At 49.2% G+C, this 16,218-nt stretch overlaps 2 protein-coding genes across 9 annotated transcripts in view; both read right to left on the bottom strand.

The window, feature by feature from the left end:
- Positions 1-1,928: 1,928 nt before the first annotated feature.
- Hoxa2 (homeobox A2) lies at positions 1,929-5,908 on the bottom strand. Its single transcript, XM_004839521.3, has 2 exons — positions 4,588-5,908; positions 1,929-3,944 (listed from the first exon to the last, which is right to left on the bottom strand). Exons 1-2 carry the CDS (start codon positions 4,961-4,963, stop codon positions 3,205-3,207), a joined length of 1,116 nt encoding a protein of 371 aa, XP_004839578.1. The 5' UTR covers positions 4,964-5,908; the 3' UTR covers positions 1,929-3,204.
- Positions 5,909-9,459: 3,551 nt separating this feature from the next.
- Hoxa3 (homeobox A3) overlaps positions 9,460-16,218 on the bottom strand; it is a 42,663-nt gene continuing 35,904 nt past the window's right edge. For 6 of the 8 annotated variants that reach the window (XM_087206603.1, XM_087206604.1, XM_087206605.1 and 3 more), the window contains 2 exons: positions 12,517-13,163; positions 9,460-11,147 (listed from right to left, as the gene is read on the bottom strand). In XM_087206603.1, coding sequence (XP_087062729.1) covers positions 10,342-11,147; positions 12,517-13,042 — 1,332 coding nt within the window. In that variant the 5' untranslated portion in view covers positions 13,043-13,163 and the 3' untranslated portion in view covers positions 9,460-10,341. Of the gene's footprint in view, positions 11,148-12,516; positions 13,697-15,990; positions 16,130-16,218 lie in introns of those variants that run through there. The other 2 variants (XM_013070278.3, XM_021254091.2) reach the window with 2 other exon arrangements.

The following is a 16,218-nucleotide window of genomic DNA, read 5'->3' as shown; positions in this document are numbered from 1 at the left end:
TCACCCCTGGGCTTGTAGTGAGAAAAGGCCAGAGTCTGAGAAGCGACGAATTCTTAAGTAGGAAAAATCCAGAGATTATCTAAGAAGCTTGTAGCCAAAGCTGCATAGATTTTACTTTGCAACATCAGATCAGACAGATGAAATTAATAGTGAGGAGTGTGTGTGGGTTTGGGATTCCAGCTCCCCCCATTTCCCCTTCGCTATTAGGAAAACGCAGACACGTTTCAAATGTGCTGGTCACCCTTTCAGGCTTCTGTGTTCTGTACTCCACATACAGAAGTTCCCTCAAAACCTGTCCAATCAAGAGGGAAAGTCTATGCAGCAGACCTTTGGCGCTAGACTCCCTCAATCTCAATATCAATAAATTTTTTCCTTAAACATTTCCTTTTGGAATATTTCACAGTGACGTTTGACCTACCCCAAGCATAGTTAATAGGGCGCACGGGCTGCAAACCCACCACCACCAGCACTACCCCTGTCCCATCCCCCATTGTACCCCCTGCGTGCGCACGCGTGCACACACACACCCCAGTTTCAGCTCCTGGGGAACTTTATCCGGAGAAGGAGGAAAGGCAAGAAGGCCCTCCTGGAGGCGGCTTCTTTGAGAGGGCCAGGCCTCCAGCGATGGGGAAAGTGCTCCTGTGGGGCAGGGGCAAGATGTGAGTGGGTCAGTGCTGACAATGCAGGCGATCTGCTCTCCAAACAAGCCAATCTCCTTCACGCCCTTTGGGGGCCTCTTCGGCAGCATGTACGCACCACCATCACCCCCCAGACCTCAGGACGCCGGCCACAAGGCCACCCCCTCACTACCCCCCCCCCCAGGCCTCAGCGGCTCTCTCGCCTCTGTCAGTTCTTGGCCTCTACACTCCTCTCCCTCCACCTCTCTTTCTCCTGACCTCTTTTCTGGAGAGCCTAGGTGGGGTGTTTTCTTTGGGATCTCAAACTCACACTCAGGCCAACCACCCACCCGCCTCTACGAGCGGCTTCCCGCCACCCAACATTCGCAGCCCAGCCTGCTCCCCTCCACGGTGGCTGCCCAGGGAGCCTCTCTCCCGGAGCGGCTCACTGAGATAGCTTTCCCCTGGCCTTGAGCACGCAAGCTCTGGTAGCTTGGATCCTTCCCCAGCCCCCATTCCCGAGGAACCCTAGGGGGCATTCTGGCGAGCAGGGGACCCTTGGTCCTCTCGGAAAGTAAGGCAGGGACCCAAGACTCGAGCTCAAGTCTCTAATCGCCCCAGGAGAGAAAGACAACCTTAGTCACGATTAAAATGACCGTCTGCCAACCGCTTCTCGGCTCAAAGCGCCTCTTAGAGGGCTCTTCCACTAGAAAGAGAGGGAGCGAGCGAAGAGACAAAACGCCGCCGAGGCCCCGAGCTGTTCCTGGCATCCGCGGCTGAGCCAAGCTGTTGTTTTAAAAGAGCAATAAAAATGAATTATGACTAAACGCCTTCTAACTTAATGCTTTCGGACGGGGATCCCCGGCAAATACGTAAGAGGATTTTTATTTGTGCATGTGTTCCTGCAATTGATCTCTTTGATGACATTCTCATTCATAGAAAGCGTTTGATTTATGAGCTTAGAACGAATTGCATCCAGGAGCGGCGCAGCCCTGGCCGCAGCCGGGACGCCCTGCTCGGCGCGGAGCCTGGGCCAGAAACCGGCTGCGGTCCCCATGCAATGCAGCCGCTGCCGGAATTTAGCGGGTGAAGGAAGGGGTGAGAAAAGGTAGGGAGCAAACACATGAAGAAAGATCGCTTTTGCGTTATAACGTGCAAGGCTTTGCTGCTAAGAGCTGGGTTCCTAACTCGCCTCACACACACATGTTGCTGCATTTTCTCACGGTAAGTAGTAGCCCTCAGAACAGAGCTCAGAAAGGGAAAAATAAACATGGGGAAACACAAGAAGGGGGAAGAAACAGCTCAGTAACACACCCTAGATCACATTTTATTGATATTTCATTTAAAGTGCTTCTTCTCTTTCGCTGTCTAAGAAACTGGGTTAATATATAATCTAGGGTGCAGAAACACTCCCATTTTAAATCTCAACTTGCTAACCTGACTTCAAAGCTTTAATGATCCATTATTAGCAATGTAAACAGATTTAAGAATGAAATATTGATTTTTCTGACCCTGAAAAAAAAGGAATCCTAGAATGACTGAACAGGCAATTGGAAAGAACCCTTCTGACATGCATTTTGCAGCTAGTAACCATTGTTCTGTTTTTGTTTTTCTCTATCTTTTAGGTCTGTTTTGCCTGAAGCCATCAACAGCTGGGCGATTAATCAACCACACGGAAAATGTGCGCGGGCTGGGGCTGGGGGTGGGGGTGGGGGAGGGGTCGGAATGTAGATGTTTCAAACAAACGTGTATAAATAAATGAATTGTTGATAACTTAGTTATTGACCTGGAGACTGGTAGCTTGTTCAAGAAACTCCACTTTACTCATTCCTAGAGCTGGGGGTTTCTGTAGGCACTTTATTTCTCCACTTTAAAAAGCTTGGGATTGGCCCAATTCTTAGGCTGCCCAATCCTGTTTCTATTACTATTTTAAATCTATGGCTTGAGCCTCTACATGAAAAAACAAAATCCATTTCCTTCAAAAAATAAAAGCAAAAGCCAAAAAACAAAAGCCACTTGTCAGAAGCCCTAGCCATTTTCTGGCTTTCTTTGTTGCTCTCTATTGAAGACTTTAAACATGCCACCTTAACATTAATATATTAAAATTGAAAAAGAAGATAAATTGTGACCAGAATTTTATTTACCAAATTAGACTAAAAAGAAAAAAGAAACCATTAAGAGCCTCAAGAAAGAGGGGGAGAAAAAAATAAGAAAGTTACTTATAGCAAAGGAGAATTTATTCTACCAAAAATACGCATGACAATGCATCCTAATGTAATACAAAAATAAAAAGAAAGTGATCATACAATTTACGATCACTTTCTTGCAGGCCTCATATATTGTTTTCAGGAAAATCACATAGATGGTTGTTGGATAGGTTTAAAACAACAAAAATTCCAACATAAACTGTAAGAGATGGCTCTAAAACTGAGTCAGGGGAATCACTGAAGAGAGAAGCCTCACCATTTAAAGGAGGGATGGGGGAAATAAAAAATAAAATAAAAACCAACTCCCGGAATAAAAGAAGGCAAAACCACCTGGTCAAAGGGGTTTTTGTTTTGTGATGCTTTGTTTTGTTTTAATGTTTTTAGTAATTCAGATGCTGCAAGTCGATTGTGGTGAGTGTGTCTGTAAAAAAGTCAAAGCTGTCAGCTGAAATATCTACAGGACTGTCGAGGGAACCTGGCAAACTCGGTGAGACTGCATCTGAAAGCTGCAGGCAGGAATCTGTGGAGAAAACGTTAAAGTCCTGCAAAGAAGGGACCTCGAGGGCCTCGGGACTGTCATTGTTTAGGCCAGCTCCACAGTTCTGGCTCATTGTTGACAAGCAGTTAGGAACAGTGGGTGACTGGTGCTGAAAATGTTTCAGATTTTTCTCATTGCTGGTTAAAGGCGAAACTGGGAAACTTTGGGAGTCGCCATTGTGTCCATTGGGAGCCTGCTGCTGGGAGAGGGCATTTTGCTGAAAAGTGTAAGCTTCCCTCTCCAGAAGGGCCCCAGAGACGCTGAGGGCTTGCTCAAAGAGTGACTTCTCTTCCTCGTCCTCCTCCACTTTCTCTGAGTCCTCAAGGCTTTTAAATTTCCCTTCGCTGTTTTGGTTCTCCTTGCACTGGGTCTGCCTCTTGTGCTTCATCCTCCGGTTCTGAAACCACACTTTCACTTGTCTCTCGGTCAAATCCAGCAACGCTGCAATCTCCACCCTTCGGGGTCTGCAAAGGTACTTGTTGAAATGAAATTCTTTTTCCAGCTCTAAAAGCTGGGTGTTAGTGTAAGCAGTTCTCAGGCGCCGCGATCCCCCGCCGCTGCCATCGGCGATTTCCAGGGATTCTGCGGAAAGGGAAACCAACAAGAGACACACGCACAGTTGGAGGTGGAGGGGTCCGAGCGGGGTTATTCCACTGGAGAATAAATATAGCAGAAAAGATCAACTGCAACAAAATGGCCGCCCCTGGATGCAGTAGAGCTATTGTGCTGCCTTTCCTGGGAGCCCAGCCTGGGGAAGCCCCATCTCTTCCACCTCTATCAAATTCCTGTCTGTGGCTCCCCCAACCTCTTCATCCGGGAGCAAACTTTATATTAGCCACAACACAATTTATAATTAATGCATCAGCTGCTTAGCTGAGCAAGAGCGATCTATCACTCTTCATTACTGTCAAAAAGCCAAACTCTAGGACAACTAGACAAGAGGAGGTCAGTTCCAACTCAAATAAATCATCCCACATTACACAAGTTAGGGAAAGTTCCCCCCCCCCCTTCCTAAAAATATATATGTCTCATTGTGGAGCGCAGGATCCCTTTCCTCTCCATCAAACCCACTCCTGAGCCCATAGGGGCAGGGAAAAGGCAGCCAGGCATCTCTCCCACTCCCCCTTCTCTTCCAGCCCAGGCTCCCCTCCCCCATACCCGCTCTCAGGGCAGCCCAGAGGGGCAAGGGGGTCCGGGGGACCTGGGGCCAAGTCTTTGGACTGACCTTTGTGGCTGAGGCAGGCAGGGCCGGTGGTGGCGGCGGCGGCGGGCGGCAGAGCGGTTTTCTTGGCCGCCTTCTTCTCCTTCATCCAGGGGTACTCGGGCGGCTGCAGGGCGCCGGCGGGCACCGGGCTGCCGCGACTGCCCGCGGGGCTCGGCTTGGGGCGGCCGCCAGCGCCGTGGCGAGGGTGACTGCCCGGGTTCAGGCTGGGAATGGTCTGCTCAAAAGGAGGAGGAATCAGTGTCGAGTGTGAAAGCGTCGAGGTCTTGATTGATGAACTTTGAAATGTATCAGCGACAGGGGGAAAAGATGTCAGGCACTCAGCGAGCGACGGCTGGCTATTGATAAAACCAATCTCTCGCTCAAATTCGTAATTCATGGCCTTCTCCTTGGAGCCCCCTCGGAGAAAAAGTTCCCTCTTTTGGAGGGGCTTTGGGGGGGCAAGGCCCAGGAAAAAGGCGAGCGCGGAGGAAAAAAAAAATCTATCATAGAAGATCGCTGCTGGGGTGTTTTTTTTCTAATTCACTGATTACAGCCGTATGGGGACCGCGCTACTATTAAACTATTGAATTCATGGAGACAAGGTTGAAATTGGACCGAATTGGCTGTCACATGATTGCTTCTGCCCAATGACAATTTGGGCTTTAATCAAAAGAAGCCACTGTCTGTTTGATTGATCCAAAAAAGTCGGGAAGGAACGCCTCATTGGGGGCCAGAGAGGCTTTATTTACACTTTTTTCATGGCAAAAATACATATATACGGGTGTGGGGGGGAGTGCCCAGGAGTGCCCGGGGGCCAGGGTGCCTGCCTGCCTCCTGATCCGCGAGGACCTAGTGTGGGCGCCTGGGAGTGTGCGAGTGAGAGCCTGGCTGCCGGTCCCTCCAGCGGCTGCCCTCTGCCTCCCCCGCACACTCCGCGCATTGTTTGGGACTGTCGGGAAGACGCCTCGCACCTCACAAATCATTTAAGCACCTCACTCTGACGCCTGCAGTCATTAACAAAGTAATCCATTAATCTTCAAAGTTTTGACACCCGAGGGCCCCGGAATCCCAGCCACATAAGTTCTGTTAAGGCAGAAGGAAGGAACAGAGGGAGAGAGGAAGCGAGAGAGGAAGAAAGAGAGGAAGGGTGAGAGAGAAGGAGCAAGAAAAGAGAGGAGATAGATTGGGGGATTCCCCTTTTATTTCCCTTTCCTCCTCTAATTTTCCTAAAAACCAGTAACTGGATCTCAGAACTGATATCGCTCTCTCTCTCCCTCCCTCCTCTGTCTGTTTTCCTTCCTCTCTCTTTCTTTCCCTCTTTTTCCTCCTCTCCCCTTTCCCCCTCCCATTCTCTTCTATCCCCCTCTCCTCCCCCCCCCCCGCAGCCCCTCGCCCCCCTCTCAGTGTCCAGCCTGGAATCCGCGCCCCCGGCCCATTGTTAGCCGGCTTTTCCACGGCGGCTTTGCATCTGACTCCGGCGGGAAGCTGAAAACGGGAGGCGGCTCCCGAAGCTTCTCGACCTCCCTGCGCCATCAACTTCTCAGGAGTGGCTGGAGAAAGATAGATGCATGTGCCCAGAGAGACAGCAAGACCAGGTCCATGTGTCCAAATCCCCGTAGTCAGGGCGGCGGCCAGCCAGAGAAATGCCGCCCTGAGCAGGCGCAGGCGGCTTCTGGCTTTCTGGGTTTCATACCCTTAGGGCTCGGGTGTGGTGAGTATTTCCGATTTCCAGGAAGTCTGGTGGAAGTTATCAGCAGGAAGGGAGAAGTCGCTTATTCCCTTCTTCTCTCCCTACCCTTCTTGTCCTTGTCGCTCTGGTTGGGGGCTGGTTGGCTGAGATGCGGCAAGTGCTCCTTGGCAGTCTGAATTGCTTCTCACACCTTCCTATTCCTTGGGCACCAGAGAGGTTTGCACCCGGGTTCTGTCGTGGGAAACAACACTGCCGGGAGAGGGCGACCCAAAGAGGAATTATAAAGGTTCTTCTTCTTTCTCTCTTTTCCCAATTCCGAGACTTGAGACTGACAGTGCTGGAGGGTTCAAACAATAACACTTTTAGGTACCAAAAAATTACCTTAAAACCATCAAGCCAGAAAGAAAAGGGGAAGAGGAAGAGAGAGTCAGAGAGCTCTGAAGGTACCTCTTTCCGCCCCCCCCCAACCCTGAGGATGGTGATTCGCTTTTGCTTCTTTTGAAATGGACCAAGTGATCAGACTTCTCCTGGCCGGCAGGCATCAATGGCAGGAAAATAAATCATTCTGATGGCCAAGGAGAGAGAGGTTGGTGGGGGAGAAAAATACGCAGAAATCAAGAAAGGCTGACCAAGAAGCAAGGGCAAGACTCCATCTCTGAGCCCTGCATTGAAGGAGATTTGAGTTGAAAATGAGATATAAAGTGGCCTCCAACTTTGACCAGCCCAGAGCTTTGCCTTGCAGATAGAGATGGTATTTTGGAAAATGTGAAGTTTTTCAGTTTTCTTGCTTTTATTCCAAACAAAGCTCTGAAGGAAGTCTGGGTGCGATCAATCTTTCTCACCAAAAGCCTTGACAGCTTCTGGCCCTTAAGAACACATTTCAGCTTCGAGCTCTTTCCAAGATCAAATGTGTCCGAGCAAAGAGGAGAGCAGGAAACGCAAGTAAACAAGGAAAACTAGTCTTTTAAAAGACATTTTTTGGCAGTGGAAAGGGTTCTAGGGCTGCTTTTAGGAAAGGTGCTTTGCAGATTCTGGGATAGTGGGCTTTGGGCCTTAGCTTTTACTAGAAAATATTGAGGGGTGAAAGGGAGGAGAGTTTCGGAGAGGGAGCAGTGCTGCCTCCAGATTACTGGGCTTTGTCAGGGGCTGCGTGGGTGAGAGCTTTCTGCCTGCCTCAGCTGCCTTAATTCAAATACCATCTGGAAGAAAACCTCTTTCTGAGACTGCTCAACATTGAAATCTTCCCCAAATCTATTACTTTAACTCAGGAGATATTTTAATAAGGATTTCTTTTTAATATCTAGGAAGCTGGGGGTGAAATCAGTATTTTTTTCTTTGAAAGCCAAAATGAATGTCTTGACTGGCAAGATATGGGAAATCATATTAGAATCTCATTTTACAATATCTGCCCTGAGGAAAGGAGGAAGCTTCTAAACCATTCTTCCCTCAGCTAAAGAGTAGATTTTAGAAATGGTTTCAAATAGTGGTATCTCTGAAAGAGTTTAATCTTTGGATAGAGATTCATTCTCATTCTGTCATTCTCACTCTCTCTCTCTCTCTCTCTCTCTCTTCCCTCACTCTCTTCTTCTTTCTTACTCCCCCCATGCCCTCCTTCCCTAGAGATAGTACTCCTTATTTTCCAGGTTATTTTATATATGTTTCTAAAATGCTTACTTAAAAAGAAGACTTCCAGATCTGCCCAGTATGAATGACCAAGAGGTAGAGGCTGTAGTTCTCACAAAGACCAGATTTCCAACCTCTCTGGTGGGCACCATATTTTCGAGGGAGGTTGAGATGGGGGAAGCAAATCAATTTCCCCCATAGACCAAACTCTTTGAAGAGAAAACATATCAGGAACTGCAGAACAAATGTGGGGAAAGCACCTCTGGGTGTGAGAGAAACACCCAGCTCTCTGCAGCTGGCTGCCTTTGCATCCTCCTTAGACCCTTTTCCTTTTTCTTAAAACGTGGAGCTTCCCTAAAATCAGTGCATTGGGATGCAGCAGGTACCCAGAAACATCTTCTGAGTCTGCTTCTAAGGATCCTCTGAGGGAGCTGTGGGGGAGGGGGGGGTTAAGAGGCCATGATGATGAATATTTTGGATTGCAAACAAAATGGCGACATTTTCACTTCTGCCTCTGAAAGATACAATCCAGGAAGGATGGGGGCTTAATTTCTTACATCAGGTGCTCCTGATCCCCCAAATACAGAAGGTTCCTCTGAGGGGGGGCTGATGATGGGGATGCAGCACTGAGATTTGCATTTTCTGAATTTGGTTCCTTCTCTGAGTCATTCTTTAATTTGAAGATGGAAATATTTCCCACTGTGACTGCCTTTGCCTCTGCCAGCCAGTCAGTAAGCAACCCTATCTTAAATACAGGAGTGGAAATGTAATATTTCGCTCCTGTAGCATCAAATGAAAGAAGTACTTATACAATTGCATTTTTATTAGAAAGATACCAATCTCCTTTCTCTCTCTCCCTCCCCCTGGGGCCATAAAAAGAAAGCTGGGAGGGAAGGAGAGGAAATAAACCCAGAGAATGTCAAATGCTAAATTCCAGGAGGAAACTGATGCTGGGATACAGGCAGTCCAAGAAAGGGCTCAAGGAAACTCCTGAGCTCACCCTTCCTTTTGCTGGAGACCTAGAAAAGTTCAGTTCCTTTAGCTCCATGTGGCGATTTTGAGAGCGATTCTTTTATCCTGGCACGATAATGGATCGAGAAACATCCTCGAAGGAGACCAGGAATTCGACCAACTGTGGAAAGTGCTCAGCATCCTCTGCGAGAGCTCTGGCTTAGACTGGTCGGCTGAGACCTGAGGAAAAGCGTGGAGGAGAGGACCGCCCAGCATTATCTCTCCCCGGGGCCTCGGGGCACCTGTGCGACCCCCGCCGCGCCTCGAGGAAGGCTGCCTTTGTTTCTGCGGAACACTGCACTCCCGAAGCCCTTGCGCCCTCCGCCTGCCTCCACAGCAGCTGGAAACCAGACTGCGCAGCGGGCCGGCCGCGTGGCGTTTCCAGGGCTGCTGCTGCCGGAACCGCAGCTTCTTCCCGAGAATTGGCGGAACTTCCAGGAGAGCCGCCTGGCCGGGCCCCGCGGCGGAGTCGCAGGGCTGCCTGCTGCGGCCTACTCAGCCAGTTCGCCTTTGCCTGAGTTCCACGCAGACCACGTCTTCAGCCAAAGAACCCTTTTTCAGCACGGATATTAATCAGAATAAAAACTTTTATTTTTTTGTTTCGTTTTTCAGAATGTGAGCAGCAAGGAATGTAGAACTCTCAAAACAAATCTAGCATTTTTCATGTTTACAGATTTTTTTTTTCAGTTTTGCCGGATGTTACAAACCTAAGTCACTGTTTTCAAACGCTGGATCCTCTATGGTTTTATTGCATCATTACCGTTTTCATAAAGGAATTATATTTCCCTTTGAAATAAAAAATTTTATATGTACGCCAATACACCATTGAACAAAAGGCCCAAGAAACCTTCTGAACAACCAGGGTACAGAATTTCTTTAATATAAATACGAACGGATGGGGATAAATAATATTTAAAACTTAGACTATTCAATGCTTGCAAAAAAAATATAAATAAATCTGACTGTTCACCAGCATACACACACGGAAAGACGTACACTTAGTCATCCTTGCACAGGGAGCCCCTGTTTCAAAGCGCCTTTGATTTTTTTTTCTCGCTCTTTACAAGAAGTGCAATTTAAAAAACAAAATTTAAAAAAAAAAGTAATTGCTTCCCCTCGGGAGCCATAAAGTACGAACAAATTCACATTGAAAACTAGACTAGAAAATTTGTTCATATACCCTGTTTCTGATCAAAGAGTGAAGGAGATAAAGGGTGCAGGGCCAGCGGCGGAGCGAGGGGTGGGAAGGGATAAATATCGCTACTGATACTGACAGCCATTCCAGCAACCAAGATTGCTACGTCACATAAACTATAAAAATGCATTACCGAAGAGAACAAAACGGGGAAAGGGGAAAAGGGAGGGGCAGGAAGAACCTAAAACAAGAAAGAAAAAGAAAGAAAAGGAAGGGCGAGGGGGGGACTCTCCTGGCACGCAGCTCCAGCCCACCATCACAGATGGGTGAGCTTGGGCGCTTCCTGAATTCTTCCCTGAGAAGGATGGTGGGCTGTAAGGTCCGTGTAGGTGGGATGAGGCTCCCCTGGCCCTGGCCCGTGGTGGTGACCGCTGCCCAATGGCCCGGCGCCCCCGTAGTCCATGGCTGCCGAGGATGCATGGGGGAGGTGAGTTAGGCCGAAGAGTGCCGGCCCAGAGTTGCTCATGGGCTCCACATAGCTGCCCCCCACGAAGACGGGGCTTCCCTGTAAGTGTGGGGTCCCATAGCTGCCGTTGCCCTGCAGGCTGTGAGCCTGCGGGTCATAGTCGGGGGTGCCTCCAGTGCCTGCCCCCGCCGGTGCGTAGCGCTTCTGTGGGGGCGGTGGGGGCGCACAGCTGGGCAGGGCCGCAGGGTAGGAGCTGGGAGGGAGCCCGTAGGCGCCTTGGGGAGGCTTAGAGAAAGGCGGGGGCGACTGGGGCTCGTATGGAACACTGTTGACCAGCGAATGCATAGAGTTCAGGTAGCTGCCCGCGCCGGGGGGCACGGGGCTGCGACTCGGGGACTGGCCCCCCGATGACGTCAGCATGCCCTTGCCCTTCTGATCCTTCTTATATTTCATGCGGCGGTTCTGGAACCAGATCTTGATCTGGCGCTCGGTGAGGTTCAGCAGGTTGGCCATCTCCACCCGGCGCGGGCGGCACAGGTAGCGGTTGAAATGGAACTCTTTCTCCAGCTCCACCAGCTGTGCGCTCGTGTAGGCCGTGCGCGCGCGCTTGGACGAAGCCTGCCCAGGCGGGCTCTTGTCACCAGCGCAGCTCTCGCCTGCCAGGACAGAGAGGAAGAGCGGCGTCAGGGGCTGCCTGCGGCTCCGCGCCGCTCCTGACCCAGATTGGCCCTTCCTTTCTCCAGATCCTACAGATCCCTTCTGCTGTTAGGGCCCAGACAGGAGTAGGAAATAGATGCTGTCCTGTCTCCTGGATGGGAAAACAGTATAAATAGCTAGTATTTCATTCAGCTAAAGAGCAAATTATAGGCTTCTCCAAGGCTGAAAGAACAGAAAAGCAGAACACCCAGTTTATTCTTCGTCTCTATTTCCTCTCTGGAGTTACTCACTTTCTCATTTACTGGTTCTCTAGATCCATTAAACAAGAAGCTTCCTGTGGGCAGGTCTCACATCTTTATTCCCTTCACAGTAACTAAAATGTGAGTCCCCTAAGGCACACACTCAAACCTTCTTTTCCTCTCTCACTGTCTAAATTGATTAGACAGTAGCTTCCACTTGCCAACTTAAAAATCTACCTAGAGGAGAGGAGGAGCAGCGTGGAAACCCCAAACTGGAAGGCCTTCTCTGGCCAAAGGAAGGGTCTTGTTGAAGATATCTATTTTTGTTGTAGAGACCCAGCCTCCTCAAAGGGGCTGTAGTCATTAGAGCTCCTTTGTCATCCAGCAGCCTGCTAAACCTTTGCCCACCACTCCTATTCTCCTACCTCCTCCTCCCCAATCCTGGCTCTGGAGGGCCCAGATGCTCAAGCTCAGAGCAGAGTACTGGCAAATGGAAAAGACAGGGGCAAAGGTAACCTAGATGCTAGGAAAAGGGGGGGGCCCGGGGAACTTTCCTCCACTACAGTCCAGTTCAGGAGGCCCATGTGGTTCCCATTAGGATGACAAGCTAACCCCCACCCCCGTGCTGACTTCCTTGTATTAAGTCCGAGCAAAGCCTTCCCAGAGGTAAGGCAGCCACTCCATCTGCTGGAGCAAAAATTGGCTCTGATGATAGACAAAGCATTGATTCTGATTTGGAGGATGATTAGGCCTGCTTTTACTCTGCACATTTCAGTATGCGGAGGATATCACTGCTTCATTAGAATAAAGGAGCTGTGCCTAAAGAGAGATAGTGGAGCTCAGGATGTCTCTGCAGAGATCAAAACTTCAGAAGTGAAATGAGAGACTCCAACTCCACTAGGCTATGCTTGTCCTTGGAGAGGTCCAGGGAGACTCTCATCAGGTCTCTGGAGTTTCTTGGCCCACAAAGGCCTTATCTCCCTAAGTTGCAAAGATCCTGAAAACCTTTTTTTTTGGGGGGGGGTGAATTTCTGGAAATGTTCCAGTGCTCCCAAACTGTGCTGTTGTGGTTAAATTTTGGGGCCTGGAGTCAAGCCAGAGGACCCTCCTTCAGAAAGTACCCCTTTACCTGAGCTGGAGCCGCTGGTTTTCTGCTTTGTATTTTGCCTCGACTCTTTCATCCAGGGGAAGATTTGTTTGGCCGCGGTGGGCGAGTTGAGCAGGGGGCTCTTGGCTGCGTTGGTTGGGGTGGGATTGCTGCTGGCATTCTGAGGAGGGGAAACAGAAGAGGGGGGCGGGGGGCCTGCAGGAGTGGGCGCAGGGGGCTGCGGTGGAGGCTGGGGTGGCTGCGGGGCAGGTGGTGCTGCCTGGGCCGGCGGTGGGGGAAGGGGAGGGTCGCCTAGGCCTGGGGGCTGGCTAGGTGGGCCGCTCAAGGTGCGTAGACACGCTTCGCTCAGCTCGTGTGCCTTGGGATGGCCCCCCGCGCTGGCGGGTGATTGAAGTGAACAGGCCGGTCGGTGGTACTCGCCCTCGGCTCCCAGAGCGGCAGGCACCGTGTAGGGCTGCTGACTGGCATTATAAGCGAACCCGTTGGCTGCCTGGTAGGGGTAGCCACCGTAGATCCCTGAGCTGTCGTAGTAGGTCGTTTTTTGCATCGCGTTGTTTCAGGATCTTGATCGCACACTCTTGACCAGGGCTTGACACCCGTGAGGGCGCACATTGGCACGCCCCCGCGGTCACGTGACGCTCCGCCGCCAATGGCCGCCCCACGCAGACCTGGGGGGGGGGGAGAAGCGCAGCGCGGTGAGGGCTCTGCGCAAATCCATCTTACTCTCAATAGCTAAGTGACATGAAAGCCATAAAAGAAAAAGTGGTCAGCAATATTTAGCAGCACGACTTGGCCCCGGGCGCAGGGAGCCGCGCTATAAAAAGCCGCTGGAATTTACTGGCAGATACAAATATTTGCTTAACTTGCGTCTGGAGTTGGGGGATTTTCCGGGGACAGAGGAGAATGAGTGAGGGCTGGAAGCCGAGTCCCTGGAGCCCAGGTCCAAAAGGAGAGAGGCATGGTAGGCTAGAAAGAGTAAGGTTGGGATCTTTTCCAGGGAAGAAGAAACGTGGTTATCCCTCCATCTCCTCTCTTTGGCATCATCCAGAGGACACGAGACTCCTCTCTGCGGATCTTGGGGAACTGACAAGAAGCCTGGGTCACCAGTTTTTTCTTCAATCCCTGCTTTAGGACTAATACTTGCCAAAACAGCACTGAGATGGGGTGACTTCCCATTGAGTTCTTTCTTGGCCCTTCCTGTCTGCAAAAGAGGTTTGCATTAAAAAGAATTTTAATTAATTACCCTATTAGCTCGTGCTGGATTTCAGAAGCTGAGCTTGTTGGGCAGTAAAGTCTACCCCTGTTCAGGAATAGGGCCCACGTCCTCCAAATGAGCTCCTTGTGGCCAAAAAGGGGGAAGAGAAAACTGAGTGGAAAAGATGTGTGTGTGTGTGTGTGTGTGTGTGTTGGGGGGACCAACAACACCCCCATCCAGCAAGTCACAACTCAAACCCTGGATAGTTCTTTGCTCTTTTGCTCCCCCTATTTCTCAAAACACTTCACAGCAAACCACCCCATGTCTTTTCCTCAGTTATTGGAGGTTCCCAGACCCTTCTGATTTGGACTTTCTGAGGTGCTGTTATTCAGGACAACTATCAAATTCTACCTGTTAAAACATGATGGATTAGAGAAAAAAACAACCCACCAGGAACCTGAAAAACCAGCGTTCATCTCCATGACCACGGCTTGAACTCTCCTTCCCACATAATGATAATAGGTTCTGTCTTAGAAACTGCTATGTAATTTGATGTATGGGGGTCATTTGGCTCCGGACAAGGCATGGAAGCACAAGCCATAAAATTCTGCCAGAGTTCCCTGATCTTTGTATGCTGCTGTTGTTGATATTTGTTACTTGCCTATTTACCTGCTTCAGAAACATCAAGTAAAGGGTAACACTGAAAATCTAAAAAAGCAATTGAAAAGCTTCTCAATCCTTTTTCATTTGGAAAGTTTGCAAAAGTAAAATCTGTTTTCTTTTTGTTTTCAGCCTTTGCACAATCAGTCTCTAGTTCTCAGAAAAAGTTTCATGTGAGTTTCATATATCCACACACACACTCAGAATGTTAGTTCCTCTCTAATCATTAAGAAAATTGTAAGGACAAATTGCTAAAGAAAATGGTTTACACTTCATGCTCTATGTATACAGAGTTTCAGAGTTATTCAACTTTTCCTGGAAGAGCAGATGTTAACTAAAAAATACATAATAATGTAATAAGCATTTACCAGTGGGTGATTATAATTTCATTTTAAATAATGTACTCCCATAGATTTCATTATTAAACCAACAATCAGACCAACATCTGGAAAACAAGCACAATTAATTTTCCAGAACTTCAATTAAAAATTACAGCATCCCTTATTCAGAGTTCCTGTGCATGATCATGAGCCCTAGAGTATTGTTTGTCTTTTAGAAATAGATAGGAAGGTACAGATACCAAGATGCAAAGCAAATAAAGGATAGGGTAAAATAAAATTTAAAACTGAATAGCAATTTGATGTCTCAGTTTCATGTTCTTCCACTGAAAATAGTTCTTTTTACATTTGGCAGTGTTAATATCTGCCATTATAAAATTTTTAGATACTAAACTTATACTGTATAAAATAAAATGTCAGATCAAGAAAACTACTCTAGACACTTGAACAGCAAGATATTAGATAAAACAAAATCAACTAGATTTTGAACATGCAAAATTTCTAGTGACTTGGTAATCTATTGTCACAGGCTACACCAGTCCGATGCTTACTTAAACCTTTCATCAAGTTTGCATTGTGTTGTAGAATAACAAAAAATATCCTTAAAAATCAAAGAGCATACAACAACCATATAAAATTAAAATATGACTTCCACTCAGAGATTCCACCAAAATCTTTTCTATTGTTTGGGGACAGCAATCACCTTGGAGCTCGCAGAATTTCCCCAGAATTGGCTCCAAAGTTTGCAACCTAGTAAAGAAGTTAGAGATTTGCCAGCCAGGAAACTTTGCTTTATACTCCTAAGCAAAGGCTGGGGGTGGAGGAAGATTCCTTGGCAATGATCTGTTTCTGGACAATAACCCCCAGATGCAAGATCTGAAAGAGAGTGGAGGGACTAAACTGAATGCAAGAAGCAAGCCCTATTGTCTCTCTACAAGGTGTGCCCAAATTCGACCTCCTTGGTCCAGAAACCTCTCCTTTCCACTTCCTCCCCTTCTTAGCTAGCCTTCACCCCGACTTTGAGCCTTTGAGCAGGAGGTCGAGGAAAAGCCCACGCACCCCCTGTGCACTCCTTCCTCCCCGACCCAGAAAAGTTGAGGCTGGGCTGAGGGGAGAGCAAGAGTGGGGGTGGGGATGGGAAAGCGGCCTGAACTCGAAGTGTAAGGGTATCAGTCACTGCCGGGAAGGAAGCTCCGGCCTGTGAACTCTTCTTGAACCGAGATTTAAGTCTGCAGCCATAAATCACCGAGACGTAAACTCCACCATTCAGCGCTGAGAGCGGCCGATTGTGGCCCTGCTTACCTTAACTTCTGACGAGCGCCGCGAGCGCTGGCTCAGGCTCGGGCTCCGGCCCCCGGCCCGGCTGGGCGCCCCGGCCGGTCCCCTCGGCCCGGGATGGGGACGGACCCTCAGCATCAGCCGAGACGGCGGGCGGGCGGGAGACCCCGAGGCCCGGACGCCGCTGCGCAGAGCGTGGTCGCCTCGCTGCTCCGGCACGGCTCGCCCAGGGCGGACTGGGGCGGCTTGGAC

This window comes from Heterocephalus glaber, unplaced genomic scaffold (assembly GCF_053883595.1).
Source record: "Heterocephalus glaber isolate CG9 unplaced genomic scaffold, H.glaber_assembly_v1.0 deba00000676, whole genome shotgun sequence".
Classification (NCBI taxonomy): domain Eukaryota; kingdom Metazoa; phylum Chordata; class Mammalia; order Rodentia; family Bathyergidae; genus Heterocephalus; species Heterocephalus glaber.
The sequence above is the reverse complement of the archived record's forward strand: the minus strand, read 5'-3'. Positions and strand labels throughout refer to the sequence as shown.